The 14,589-nt window shown below is 41.0% G+C and overlaps 1 protein-coding gene across 2 annotated transcripts in view; it reads right to left on the bottom strand.

Moving 5' to 3' along the window:
- The window catches only part of LOC140564055 (CAP-Gly domain-containing linker protein 4), an 84,322-nt gene that overhangs the window by 9,161 nt on the left and 60,572 nt on the right, over nt 1–14,589 (bottom strand). For both annotated transcript variants that reach the window (XM_072689116.1, XM_072689117.1), the window contains 3 exons: nt 10,705–10,893; nt 10,187–10,324; nt 3,850–3,973 (listed from right to left, as the gene is read on the bottom strand). In XM_072689116.1, coding sequence (XP_072545217.1) covers nt 3,850–3,973; nt 10,187–10,324; nt 10,705–10,893 — 451 coding nt within the window. The remainder of the gene's footprint in view (nt 1–3,849; nt 3,974–10,186; nt 10,325–10,704; nt 10,894–14,589) is intronic.

The following is a 14,589-nucleotide window of genomic DNA, read 5'->3' as shown; positions in this document are numbered from 1 at the left end:
GTCTACATATAACCTAAATATATCAATGTGTTCACACTGAAGATTAGAGCTGAATACAGCTCAGACATAGGTCATTATTTTATTATTTTATAAGAATCTATTGTGGAGTGAAAGAACAGTAAACTGACTGAAAGGGGATTCTAAAGGTGGGTCTTGAAAAAGTTTGGGAACCTCTCTCAACATGCCATGCTAGGTTAGGTGTCTGGAAAAAAGGGTACAAAATGTGTGAAGCATATGCCAAAATAAACCTGCACCACCATTGCAAACATTTCACATACACTATATATGGACAAAAGTATTGGGACACTTGCTCATTCATTGATTCTTCTGAAATCAAGGGTTTAAAAAAAAAAAAAAAAGAGTTTTTCCAGACTGTCTCTACTGTCCCGTGAAGAAGGCTTTTTTACTAGATTTTGGATCATTGCATTTAGCAACAACAGCATTAGTAAAGTCAGGATGGTCATCACCCCATCTCATCCCCAACGTATTGGATGGAGCACTAAACCACTTTAGCCCATGCTTTGGCTTTAGGCATGGTGCTAATGACCATGCTTACCTGCTCAAGAGAGTCCTATTCTATTGGCTGTACTTCTCTACAGGGACTAGACAAGCTGTTTGCAAGTTGTTTGTACGATACATCTGTATCAGCAATCGGTGCAACTTAAAGTGACTGAATGCATTCATTAGAACAGTGAATGGTTTACAGTATAATAGTGTATTTATGCATTTTCAGGGCCTATATAGAAATTAACACACCCCTACACACAGACACACACACACGTCTATACAGGCTGTTTTAGTGTACTTTTTGTGCAGTTGTGATGAGTGCGGCTAATAGCAGGTCATTCATTTTATGCTGCTCTTTGCGCAATGGTGAATTTTATAATGCTGTAATGTTTAATGGAGAGGTTAATTCGATTTCTCTTTCAGAACACAGAAAGAAAAATCATGCTGGGCCTTGCCTGCACACCCAGGCAGAAACACACTATTTTATTTAAAATGCATCACTTCAATGTTCAAAAACATCATAAAACATTGCATTTTATGCCCATTTCACACACTGTAATTGCTAAATCTTCGTACCAAATGAGTACAGGGCTGACAACATCTATTACTATTTGAAATGAATGTCAGGTTTTGTCTAGCCTTTAATAATTAGATAAGAAAATAAGCTTTACTGTTGTTATTCTGGTATACTTCTACGGTACCTCCACAATTTTCTCTTTACATAACCCAGCTTGGAAAGCTGGGGTCAGGGTGCAGGTTCAGCCAAGTTAAGGGACCCATGTAGCAGAGTGTGCCTTGCTCACGGGCCCAACAGTGGCAATTTAAAAACCCTTGATTTCAGAAGAATCAGTGAATGAGCAGGTGTCCCAATACTTTTGTCCATATATAGTGTATGTAAATTATTTGATATATACTTTTTTCTGTTTAACTTGGATTTTTTAAATATAATTACTTATACATGTTTGTGCAGAGAACTACTGACAACCTCAAATTATTTAAAAACCAAAATTAATATGAAACCCTGATCAACACTGCTGATCAGCTCTGTTTGGATAAGAAATGTAAGTTTCTGTAAGTATCACAATACAGGGGTTATGATTTCCAAATACAGCAATATATTGTTAAACTGTAAGCAAGGTCATATACTGCATTTTCTTTTAATTTAAATGTTTAAAAACAGTCTAAAAACACACAATGCATAAAAGTTGACTGTTAATCCAATCAGAACAGAGGGATCTGAAGACCCTGTTATTCTCAACACTGCTCTCTAGTGATTGGGGTATAAACACAACACAAAACCTCTGGACCTCTGTCTGTTACCAATCTTTACATGCAAATAATTCGTTAAAACTGATAGTTCTTTTTCTTGCAGTATTGCAAAACACTATATGGATAACATCCCATTCTAAATCCATAGGCCTTAATATAGAGTTAGTCCCCCCCTGCAGGTTTGGAGCTGTGCAGTAATTGAACTAGCAGAGCGTAGGCCACTTTTATGCACTACGCTCCATAGCACCAGGTGACCCCGCTGTGTAACTGTACGTGGTCTGAAATTTTATGGCTGAGTTGCTGTGGTTCCTTAATTTTATAAATCTGTGGCAACAGAACTAAATGAAACACCTTCACCTTCAATTCAGTTCAGTGATGCAGAGGTGTGTCCCAATTCTTTTGTCCATATAGTATAATATTGTTGTTCTCCGATATATATTATAATTCTAACACCTCGAATTACTGCTATTATCTGGCAGCATTTCCAAGATAATAAAACAATGAGAGTTTACTGTAGCAGCCAGAAAGTCTCTGTGTAATTGCTGAACCTGGACGGCGGCTTAAATCCACTGCTACATCTCCCTAAGCTCAAAAGCCTGATAAGTATTTGAACAACCCAACACAGGTTCAGAGAATAAAAAAATCCAACAATAAACCATGTCAAGCTGACCTTACACAAACAACTTCACTCCAAAGAAAAAAGCTTAGACAGAAATATGCAGAACGCTGTCAGTACGGTCTTCACAGCCATTAGCATCAAATGAAGTGGGGCGTTCCACATAAGTACTGTGGGAATTATTGCTCGTTAATAGCTGCTTGCTGTCTGTGTATGCAACCAACTCACACAGCCCTCATTTCCAAGCAGTGCTTCACACAAATTGCTAGAGTTGCATCATTATTCAATTACAGGAGTCAAAGAAAGTCGAACAGTTGCTACAGTCGTATCGAGGCTCATCATTCAGCATGTTTTGCTTTCCTTTTCAAACACCTTTAAAAGAGTGTGATGTACTACTGCCATTTAATTAGGAACAGCTCATAATGGCATGTCAGATAACACTAAGGACTAAGACCCTAACAGAAATGACATTTCAGTTGCATACAATCAGCCACGTCGTAGCTATATTTTCCTGTGACAGCCTATTTTAAGCACTTTATTTGGGTCATTTGACTTGAATGGTTCTTCTCTAAATGTCACAGATGCAATCTAAAGATGAACTTTATACAAGTCTAGATGAGAGATGGCTCTCTGACGCTTCAGAGAGAGAAAAAACTGAAGCAGCATTGGCAAAAAAAATGGTCTTAATAAATCTAAACTCTCCCCAATGACATCATTCTGAATCAACGCTCACAAGCACCCTCTCACCTTCCCCATCTCAGAGAAAAAGTGTGATTAAATGCGCTCTGACAGAGCAATATATTTTCTATGACATTAGTCCTCTATGTCCTAAAAAAACTGTACACAGCAATGGGGATCAGAATGTCTAACAGCTAATGTACAAATAGAACACTGTGCAAAAGTTTTGGGCACCTATAAGAATCAGAATGAAAAGCTCCTCATCTGGGCAGTAAGTGTTTATTTCCTCAGTAAAACACTGTTTTAGAATAAATACCAATAAATGCATACATAAAATTGTGGTGGTTCTCCATCACTGTGTTCATTAGAACATCTCCAAAGTTCTCCTCATGAAGTCTAATATTATTTAGAGTTCTCCTCATATCAACAACTGGTTTGGTAAATTATTGATTAATGATGGTAAATACAGGTGAGCTGCTGCTGCTGCTGCTGATGGAATTGACCACATCCACACTGTGCTAGCTGGACTGTGGGGCGTCCAGGAGAAACCTGGAGGAACCGAGCTCTGTTCTTCAGACTAGCTCACAAGATCGCACCTACTTTCTTCACAATGAGAAGCTCTTGTTCCTTTTACTGCATTTATGTTTACCAGCATCTTTTCCAATTGGATCTGGAGTTCTTACCATCAAAACCCTGAGACATGGCTTCAAATGTGCTCAGGTGCCTAAAACCTCTGCATGGGTCTATATAAATGTTTATATGAGAATATGCCCACTTACCGCTGTACTCGAGAGGGTGGGGCGAATACTCCATGTTTAGGGGGGCAGCTGAAATACTTCACTCCTCCAACAGAGCCATCATTCTTCCCACTGGGCTTATCTAATTCGATCCCCAGCCAAAATCCTGTGGAACACAAAAATATACATCTGACGCAATGTATCTGCACAACAACAAAAAAAAGAAAGTATGGCAAGATCTTACATCACCACCTGACTCCAACATTAAACTGAGGCTCGTGACGAAGCAGCAGCAAAGCTAAAAAAAGAAGCTTTTGGTTTTGGTTCAGGTTTCGGAAGCTGTCAACTTACTAGATAATAAAGGGTTGCTACTGCAACAACTTGTATGCAAATGTTCTTTGCTTTTTTATGATTAAAATTGGGAGATAAATTACCCATAAAAACACATTTGTCCCAGAATGGCTTCATCTTTTTGGACTTTTTGGACAGTTAAAACTATTGTTCCAGGTGGCGAATGAATCTCGAGGTAACACAGCAACAGCAACACAGCAACCACTTGGCAACACCTGACTGGCAACCACACAGGATACCATCGCAGCTGCCTAGCAAAAACATCATGGCAACTGCCTGAAATACCACAGCAATCCCTTTGCCACACTGTAGCACCCATCTAGCGTCTGCATACAAACTGTGTGTAATACCACGGCAACAACACAGCAACCGCCTGGAAGTGGAAACCACAACCATTCTACGTTTCCTTCAGGGAACGTCTTTTTCTAGTGTTTTGCCCCTTAAATACATTAGTACCGGTGAAGTGAAAAACATAGATTATCTTCATCTACAGTGGCATCTGTTAAGGGAAGGATACATTAGGCAGCAAGTAAACCACAGAAAAATGGACGTTCATTTGAGACAGTCTGAGACACTTTTACAAGTCTGTCTGACACTATTAATATCACCACTATTAACTTTCTGTTGTATCTGCTTTGGTAATTTTTATCATTAATGTTTAAAACAGTCTGGCCAGAGGAGGATGGGTCCACCCCCTTGTGAGCCTTGGTTCCTCCCAAGGTTTCTTCCTCCAGCTCTGAGGGAGTTTTTCCTTGCCACTGTCGCCGTTGGCTTGCTCACGGGGGTCTTTGACGCTTCATGTTATTCCTTCTTTCTTCTCTGTCTCTGTTCTTTATTAAGTACTAATTATGTAAAGCTGCTTTGTGACGACAACAGTTGTAAAAAGCTATACAAATAAATCTGACTTGACTTGACTTGACTTGACAAGGGCCAGACTGTAATGGCTGAACGACTGACTGGATCAGAACATGTCCTTAACAATCATGCAGGTCTTGTGCCGTTTTTTTTGGTTTGCAGTGGTCAGTACCTACCAAAAGGGATCCAGGAAAGGACAATCAGTGATCCGACGACAGGATCATGGGCACCTAAGGCTCATTGATGTGGTCCATGGAGGCCCCACCTGACAACATACAGGACCATGCCTGGAATGGTCAGATTTGTTGTGGCGGCACGAGGGGGGGCCTATTTAATATTTGGCAGGTGAATTCAAACTTTTCAATCAGTAGGGTATCTACAGTAAGGGTCGTATTAAGTATTTGGATAGTGACTTATTCATTTATTTTTATTAGACTCTGTACAGCACCTACATTGATTTGAAATCAATCAATGATCATCAATGATGATAGATGAGTGGGCAGTGGTGGCTCAGCGGTTAGAGCGCCGGGATATCAATAACAGGGTTGTGGGTTCGATTCCCGTGCTCGGCAAGCTGCCACTGTTGGGCCCTTGAGCAAGGCCCTTTAACCTCTCTGCTCCCCGGGCGCTGGTGTTGGCTGCCCACCGCTCTGGGTGTGTGTGTGTACTCACTGCCCCCAACACATGTGTGTGTGTGAGTGTGTGTTCACTACCATGGGTTAAATGCAGGGGACACATTTCGCTGTACAGTGTACACTGTACAGTGACAAATACATGCACCTTTACCTTTATTATCAAAGACATGATTGAGGTGTAGACGTTCAGCTTTAATTCAAGTGTTTTCACAACGATGCAGCACTGACCGTTTAGGAATTTCTCAAAATGCAAACCACTGGTAACCCACAAGAACAGAAATGTCAGATGAGACTACATCTAAAGACAAAGTCTACCCAGTTCTGGAACGAGATTCTGTAGACACATAAAACCAAGGTTAAGTTACATCAGAAAGATTGATAAAAGTATGGAGAGGCAATGAAAGGGCTCATTAGAAGCCTACCAAATCATCTGTCAAACATGGTGGAGGCACTGTTACAGCATGGCTATAACATGCATGTAAGTATATATGCCTGTATGGCTGCCAAAGGACCTAGGTCACTGGTGTTTATAGATGATTTGACTGCAGATAGAAACAGAAGGATGGATTCTGACGGATACAGAGCTATACACTCTGCTCAGATTTAGTCAAATGCTGCAAAACCAAGGCCGGTGCTTCACATTACAGGTGGATAATGATGCTGAACATGACGCAAATGCAACCCAAGAGGCAAAGAAAATGTTCTTAAATGGCAGAGTTTCTTTGAGCAGCTTTTCACTTACTGAAGACAAACCTGAAGGCAGAAGGACCCACAAACAAGCAGCAACTGAAAGCGGTTGCAGTAAAAGTCTGCCAAAGCATTTCAAGGACAGCAACTCAGCATTTGGTGATGTCCAAGTGTTCCAGACTTCAGGCACTTGCATAGATCTGTAATGTTAAACATCATTTTTCTATTTATAATTACATTCATTTTTTTTTTTTAAATGACAGAAATTCTTAAAAACTGAATGCAATATTTCAATTCAATTAAAAGTAAAAGTCTACACTTCAATCATATCTTGATTGCTTGATCATTGTGATGGTGTACAGAGACAAAATGACAAATACTGTCACTATACAAATACTTTTGGAACCGACTGTATAACAGTAATAACTCCATAGTGGCTCAAGTCTTCTACTCCGCACATGCTGAGGCGAAAGGAATAAGAATCCATTTGCTGCCCTGCAGATATGTAGGTTGGCTCCTTATTGTTGTCAAAGTGAAGAAGAAGAAGAAAAAAAAAATCACGACACATTCTTCCACACGGTACGCTCTAACAGGCTAAAGCAGAAAATCCACTTTTCTTCAGACTGGGGAGAGCAGAGCACTTCTTCCATCACTCTGCTGTGCTAATGCAAAAACTTTCAAGTCTGACCTCAGATAAGGACAGCAGTTTATATGAAGAGTGAGCTGTCACGCTCCAAAAGAGCTTTAAATTCTTACCTTGAGACAGAAAGAAAGAACGAAAGAAAGAAAGAAAGAAAGAAAGAAAGAAAGTAAGACAACAAGCAAGAAGAGGAAGAGGAAGAGGAAGACAACAGTAAGAATATTTATAGGTTTGCTGTAATTTCAACACACTTACTACAGGTAAGAGAGCTGGGTTTTAGCTTTCTAGAGCTTTTAACCCGAGTAAACAGAACGTCTGAGGTGAGATGGCGGTGTACTATTAAGCAAAACACTGTAACCGGCAAAGTGCAGATTTTAGAGGCGCCTCTAAGGTTAAAGAAAAAAACAACAACACTGGAACCTCTTAAAGTCCTCGGGTAGACACCTGCAAATTGGAGAATAAAATTTGGATAACATTACAATCCCACTGCTGACCCACCAACCCTACCATTTAATGAGCATTACCTCACAACTCTTCAGGCGCCAGAGAGCCAGGTAGCCCTGCTGCATTATATGCCATTACACTGAATAAACACATTACTGCAATAAAACCTGTGGATAACCTAAGTACCTAGAAGAGTGGTGTTTATACAGGCCAACAGGACAGCAGGGGGAGAATCTGTTTTCCTTAAAGGTGTCTTAATACAAGATATTTTGATAAGCTCTCATAGAAACATGGAAAAATATTTGACCTGACTAATTAATAATGGTAACACTTTATTTTAAAGTGCACAAAGTAGGTGTTTATTGCAGTTTTGCTCTATGTACAATAAAATCTACTAACTCCGCATTAAGCTTTATTTATTTATTAGGACATGCCACTAATAATTCAATCATTATTGGGCAATAATGCCTATTTAAGTCACTAATGCATTACATTTGATTTATTATGACCTTAATTAGCACACAATTAGATGTATGTTACATGAAAATAACTAAGAACTGCATTGTTAGTTATAACACTGCAGAATAAACACTGTTACCAACCTGTTTTTTTTATTTTTGTGCTGTTGAGCCTGTAATTAGTGATTAGTAGAACCTCTAGCCCCTAAAATGTCCATTACAAAACATATAACCTGAGTGCATGTTGATTTTACTCTTTGTAACAACCCTATTATGCAACACTGAGTTCTCTAATGGAACACATACTGACTAGGTATTGAGTTTGTGATGCAAACTGACCCGTTATCTACTTATTCAGTGCTTTCTATTCTTTTAACAGTGATAATTGCCTGCTAATATTAGGTTACTGGAACACATCTTTGAGTAATTGTTACTTGCTAAACACTTATTAATCAAATAAACTCACATCAAGCAAATACCTGGAACTACCTACACTCAAGGGTGCTTCAAACTGTTCTTTTAATGATGCTATAGAAGAACCACATTTGGTCCCATAATGAACCTTGTTTGTAATAGAGAATTGAGATGTGAGAGTGAGAAGAACTGCAATAGAAAAATCACATATATATTAAAGGTAAAGGTGCACGTATTTGTCACTGTACAGCGTACACTGTACAGCGAAATGTGTCCTCCGCATTTAACCCATCTGTGGTAGTAAACATACACACACACACTAGGGGGCAGCACACTAGGGGCAGTGAGTACACACACCCAGAGCGGTGGGCAGCCAACTCCAGCGCCCGGGGAGCAGAGAGGGTAAAGGGCCTTGCTCAAGGGCCCAACAGTGGCAGCTTGCCAAGCCCGGGAATCAAACCCACAACCCTGTTATCGATAGCCCGGTGCTCTAACCGCTGAGCCACCACTGCCCCTATTACAAATGTATCTCATCTCCATCAACACTAATACATTCATTTAGGTAATAATTTCCAAACAGGGTGGTAAAAAGTGATTATTCTCACTAATTAGTGATTTTCCAATTATGTACTAATAATGGCCGAAATCACTTAATGCTTAAGTGAAAATGCTTAATGCTTAATGCACAGTGATTCCATCAGTTAGAAATGTCTAATTCAGGCTTTATGAAAAAAAAAAAAACAAGGACTCAATAAACCCCTCATTTGTGTTCCTACAAAAATGTGACAAAGCGTAGAATATTTTTTTCTGTAAAGTTGTCATTCTGGAGATACAGGCTTTTTCAGTGACCGTAAGAACACTGCATATATAATAGTACAGTCATAGGGTTGCATTATTGTTTGCATCCTTTTAAGCTTTCATTTATGCATCTTGGTCTACTCTTACCCAGCACACCTGCTATCCTGCCTAAATCCGCTACAGATGGGCTAGTTCGCAGACCATGCTCAGCTCTTTAAAGCAGCATGATTGATATCTCCTGCTCCTGGGCTCCCCCTACAGTAGCGCTGTGTAGTTTTCATGAGAGTTGTCTTGCTCGCTTCACCAAAGTTACATAGTGCAGTCAGCAGCGTGCCAAGCCCAGAGTACCAACAATAGAGTCACTTTTCTCTCTGTTACAATTCAGTGGAGCATTAAAATGATTTTGAGGCTGCTATTTTCAGGTCAAATGCTATATAGTGTTGCTTTAAAACGCCCGGAAGGTGTGTGTGCGTGTGTGTGTGTGTGTGTGGAGGGGTGGTATTGTATGCAGTGAGGTTATGTTTACGCAAAAATCTAATCTTCACAAGTCAGTGCCTCTTGGAAAACAATAAGAGCCCCACCAGTCTGCACCCGATGTGGAAATGACTGCCTGCATGTCTTTATGTGTAAGTTTTAAACATGGGGAGAAGTCTAACCCCTTCAAATGCTATCCTCTTCTCCATGCTCAAGCACTTGACTTGATTTTGCCAAATATAATCCCGGTCTTACATGGACCATAAAAGCGGCAGAAAATTCATGGCTTGTCTGAGCCGATACATTCGGCAAGCGCTGCTCCAGAGAGGCTGAAAATAAACTGGGAAATGAAATGAAATCTGAATAGAAACTCAACATATGTCTGGGTCGTACTTGCTGGGAACAGAACAGGACTTAAATCCACAGTTAGACATATTGGAGAAGCGGAGCAGATCTTATTATTCTTACTCCGCCTATGTGGAATAACATTTGAGAGCTTAGCAGAGTGATAGCTTTCAAATCCCACTTTAACCCTGATAACTACGAGCGCGATTCAGTCAGTGCTGGAGTCAAGTGTTGAAAAAGTGAAAAGCCAGTCAGCACTTCCAGTGAGAGGACCCTACCTGGGGCGAAGCTGGTCTTGCCATAGAAGCGGACCACTCCTGTCCTCTGTCCCACAACAAGAACCCGTTCTCCCAGATGCATCTCCGGAACCTCGCACACTGAGCTGCTGGCTGAGGGAGTCCTGCTGCGCGCCACCCCTGAGGCAGAGGAGAGCCAATCTTTATCCGTCACGCAATCATGATATCCCTTCCTTGCTACAGACACTTCGTTATTGCAATAATCATCACTCAGCAAACGTCAGAAAGCAGCCGCGTCAGCCACAGTTCCATTATCAACAAACAGTGCTTTGAAATCATAAATAACGGCGTAATCACGCCGGCAGCTGCAATTATCATCGGATCCATCTGTGCCTCTTGTTTGGGATGAGTGGGCTAAGTGCCGAAGTCACCAAGTCAGTAAATTTGCTGACAACAATTTGCACTGCGGTGGATATACAGGGCGGGATCCGTGCGTAACCCTTATCTGTGCTGCATGACACACAATTAGAGCGGAGAGATAAGCAGTGGTGTGACTCTACCAGGCTGTGGTGTAATGCTGAGAGAGTGGAGAGCTGGTGAAGGGGTAGATCGGGCACTCGAGGGTGTCCGCTCCTGCCGTGGCCGCAGGGGACGTCTCTGTCGTGGAAGAGGAAGAGGAGGCCGGCGGCCAGGGGCCTGTCGGGAGTCTAGTGAAGAGGAGGATGTGGAGCAGCTCCGTGAGAGAGCACCTGGGAGTGGGGGAAGATGAAGAAGAAATTAGTGGATTATCCATGGTTGAGATGATGTAGTTCATGATACAGTTAAATGTAAAAGCGGGACAAAGGAATAGCGAGAAGCTTGGAGCTACAAGGCTAATTGAGCTCATAAGTACTAAAAGCATGCAGACACACCCAAACTGCATGCCTTAAACAGCTGTCAAAAACAGCTGTAACTACAATCATGTCTACACTTTTGTCCATTTTTATAGAAAACCAGGTCATCCAATGTTACCCTATATGGACAAAAGTATTAGGACACACTTCTTAATCACTGAATTCTTAATCACTAATTCACTGAATCATTTCATTCAGTCCCATTGCCACGAATGTACAAATGAAGCACTGAGCCATGCAATCTGCCTTTCCACACATTAGTGAAAGACTGGGTGGTTCTAAAGAGCTCACTGAACTCCAGCATGGTTCTGTAATAGGAGCCACCGATGCAACAACAACAACAAGTCAGCTGGTGAAATTGTTTTCCACCGAAATCTTCCTCCTTCAACTGTGAGTGGTATTACTGAAAAAGGGAAAGTGTTTAGGAATCATAGCAACTCAGCCGCCAAGTATCAGGCCGTGTACAGTTATAGAGCATGGTCGTCCAGTGCTGAGCTCAAAGCTTAGTACAGAAAAGTCTCCAAACTCTCTGCTGTATCAATAGCTGCAGAGCTCCAAACCTGCTGTTAGAGCCGCAAAGGGGGGACCTGCTCCACATTAATGCTCATGAATTTAGAATGAGGTTAGGTGTCCTTATTCTTTTGTCCATATAGTGTGTTTTGCAATTCCGCATCAATAAAAAAAAAGCAAGAAAAAAAGTGTCTGACCATGTAAAGTTGAGTGCTGAGGCACATAGTGCATGAAAGTCACTAACTCTGCTGACTCAATAATGAGCTCCAAACTTCCTCTGGCATTAACATCAGCACAAAAACTATCCCCTGGGAGCTTCATGGCATGGATGTCCATGACCGAGCAGCTGCACGCAAGCCTTACATCACCAAGCACACAGTTCAGTGGAGTGATAAATCACGCTTCTCTATCTGGCCATTTGATGGACAGGTCTGGGTTTGGACAACCTGTGTGACTGCACTGTGTCAACTGTAAAGTTTGGTGGAGAAGGGATAATGCTATGAGTTTTTATCAGGGGTTGACTTATTGCCCCCTTTCAGTTTCAGTTTTTAATTTAGGGGGATTCCTAATGGACAAGACCTCCCACAGTGCAAGCTGTTAGAGCTGCAAAGGAGAACCAACTCCATATTATTGTCAATGGATTTGAAATGGCATGTCATAAAAGCTCCTGAAGGCGTAATAAGTAGGTGTCCCAATACTTTTAATCACAAATAGACTTGTTTATGTCGTTCCGAACAGCTCAACACAGTCTGAAGCAAGTTTGACTGATTTAGGCTGTTTCCATCATGTTAAAGGTAAAAGTGTGCTTGCATGAATATGCTGATATTTAATTATAAAATAAATATTATTGCACACAATATTGCGATCATGAAAAAAACTGTCACTGCATTTTAAAGCTCTGCTTTTCACACGATCCCTCAATAATAATTAATTAATCAATTGAAATAAACACTTTTTCTCTGACAATAACAGATTATTCCAAGTAAAATTAGAGCATTGTTATTGGTCTATTCATCCAGAATTATGTACACAGTGTACATAAGCAGCTACAGGGTTTAGATATATACTAGATTCAGATATAAAAAATTGTATGTAATTACCCAAAAGAAATGGACACAGTGTGCTGTTTTTCCAAGTGTAAAGTGTGTAAAGTGGCCCTTTACATAAGCAGAAAGTTTGAAAGCCCAGTCCCACAGTGTCAGACTGCACATATGCTATGCTAGAAGCCTGAACCACCCTTTAGCAGCTTCGCAGCATCGTTTCAGAGGCAACATCTGAACAGCCTCACAGAAACAGCTCACACTCGCAGCCACACTCACGCACAAGTGCGCATCACACTTGCCAGTAAAGTGCAGAGCTCTGCAAGCTAATCTAAAGCCATAACCATATGGTTTTACAGCCCTCCGACATTCATAGTCTTCTTGTGGCCATGCAGACATTTGGCATCAAGGGAGCTTTGTAACACATTTGTCCCTGATTCAGGCTAATAAAAAGTGAAAAGCAGAACAGATGGCAAACTACCCACAAGCAGAGCACCAAAACTAGAGTGTAAAATCGATCCGGACCTAATTCTGCCCCAAAATTCACATTCAGTGAAGACAAAAGAACAACAACCTAATGCCATTATACTCAATGCACTCAATATACATTCAACAACATCAGCTTTGTCACCCCCCCCCCAACACCCCCGGTTATTTATTTTGTGTATTTATATAGCCAGACCAGACAGCAAAAAAGTACAGGGGGGTTTGGGGGGGGGGTGATTAACGTCAGGTCAGATTTCTTATACAATGTATTAAGGAAACTTCAAAGTTCGTGTTTTTGCCTCTGCCAAAATTTAATGGAGCAGAATGATAGAAATGTGTGTGTGTGCCTTGGCAGGCCTGGCCAGACATCTAAAAAGGGACTGAAACCCCTCATCTACACCACTTAAAAGAGCCGGATACAGCTAAGGGAAGATGGAAACGGGGTGGGGGATGTGGGCTAGGCCGAGAAAACTCTAAGCCCTCCGAAACACATTTGGGATGGGGTCTCATTAAGCCTTCACATTCAGGGACCTTCATGGACCAAGGAGTTCATTAATGAAACAAGTTTGAGACTAATGCATAACTGTGTGCCCATGTCTTAAAGAGCATGGTGTTGCACAGGAAAGCTTGTCAGGAAAAGCAGGTTGAGCCCACCTGATTAAACGCCTTTCCAAATTCATGAGCTAAATATAGTCTGTAGACCCCACCTCCTCCTCAGACGCGTCCCACCTCCTCCCCAGGAGACTCTGATGGCCTTTTGTATGGAATGTTAATTACAGCACATTTATGGCATGAAGAATCAGGTGCACATCATTTTAAACTGAAGTCGAGATCCGTCCAGACATCCAGACAATGTTCTTTGGGAAGCTGTAACAGCAAATGGAGTTCAACAGCAGTTGAATCAGTTTAATCAGTCATTATATATATATTTTTATTATTATTATTTTTAAATCAGTACTACCTTTGGAGATGATGCTTGCTCTCTTCTCCTTTCTATTAACAGAGGATGATGTTGTTTTTTAATATCAGGCCTCAGATAAACAACTTTTTTTATAAAAAAAAAAATATATATATATATATATATTATATATATATAAAATTATAAAAATAACAGTTTGGCTGAAGAGGACTGAAATTGGCATTGTCACGCTCATGTTAATACATACAGGCACACTGCGCTTTGCAAGGCCTGGTTACCTGGAAATCCAGGTTATCAGCTTTGTTTAGGCTACTCTAAGAACCCTGTTTTCACCTGGCATTAACAGGAGTTTTTGGTGACTGGATCACGCTCAGCTTTCACTTATCCGCATGAAAAGTCTGGTGTAAACACCCTCAAGACACACTGTGATAGGGTTACGATCTGATCAGGTGTTCAGAGACGGATCTCGTCCACATTTAGTACAAGGGTAAACCGCCCGTTTTTTTTGTGATCGGATTTCATCAGGAAGTGGAAATGGAAAGTAGTGGAAATTACTGTGGATCTACTGTGCTCTATTTCCCTCTCTTGCTCACTCTT

Source organism: Salminus brasiliensis, chromosome 10 (genome assembly GCF_030463535.1).
Source record: "Salminus brasiliensis chromosome 10, fSalBra1.hap2, whole genome shotgun sequence".
Classification (NCBI taxonomy): Eukaryota; Metazoa; Chordata; class Actinopteri; order Characiformes; family Bryconidae; genus Salminus; species Salminus brasiliensis.
Note: the sequence above shows the minus strand (reverse complement) of the source record. Positions and strands in the feature narration are given on the sequence as shown.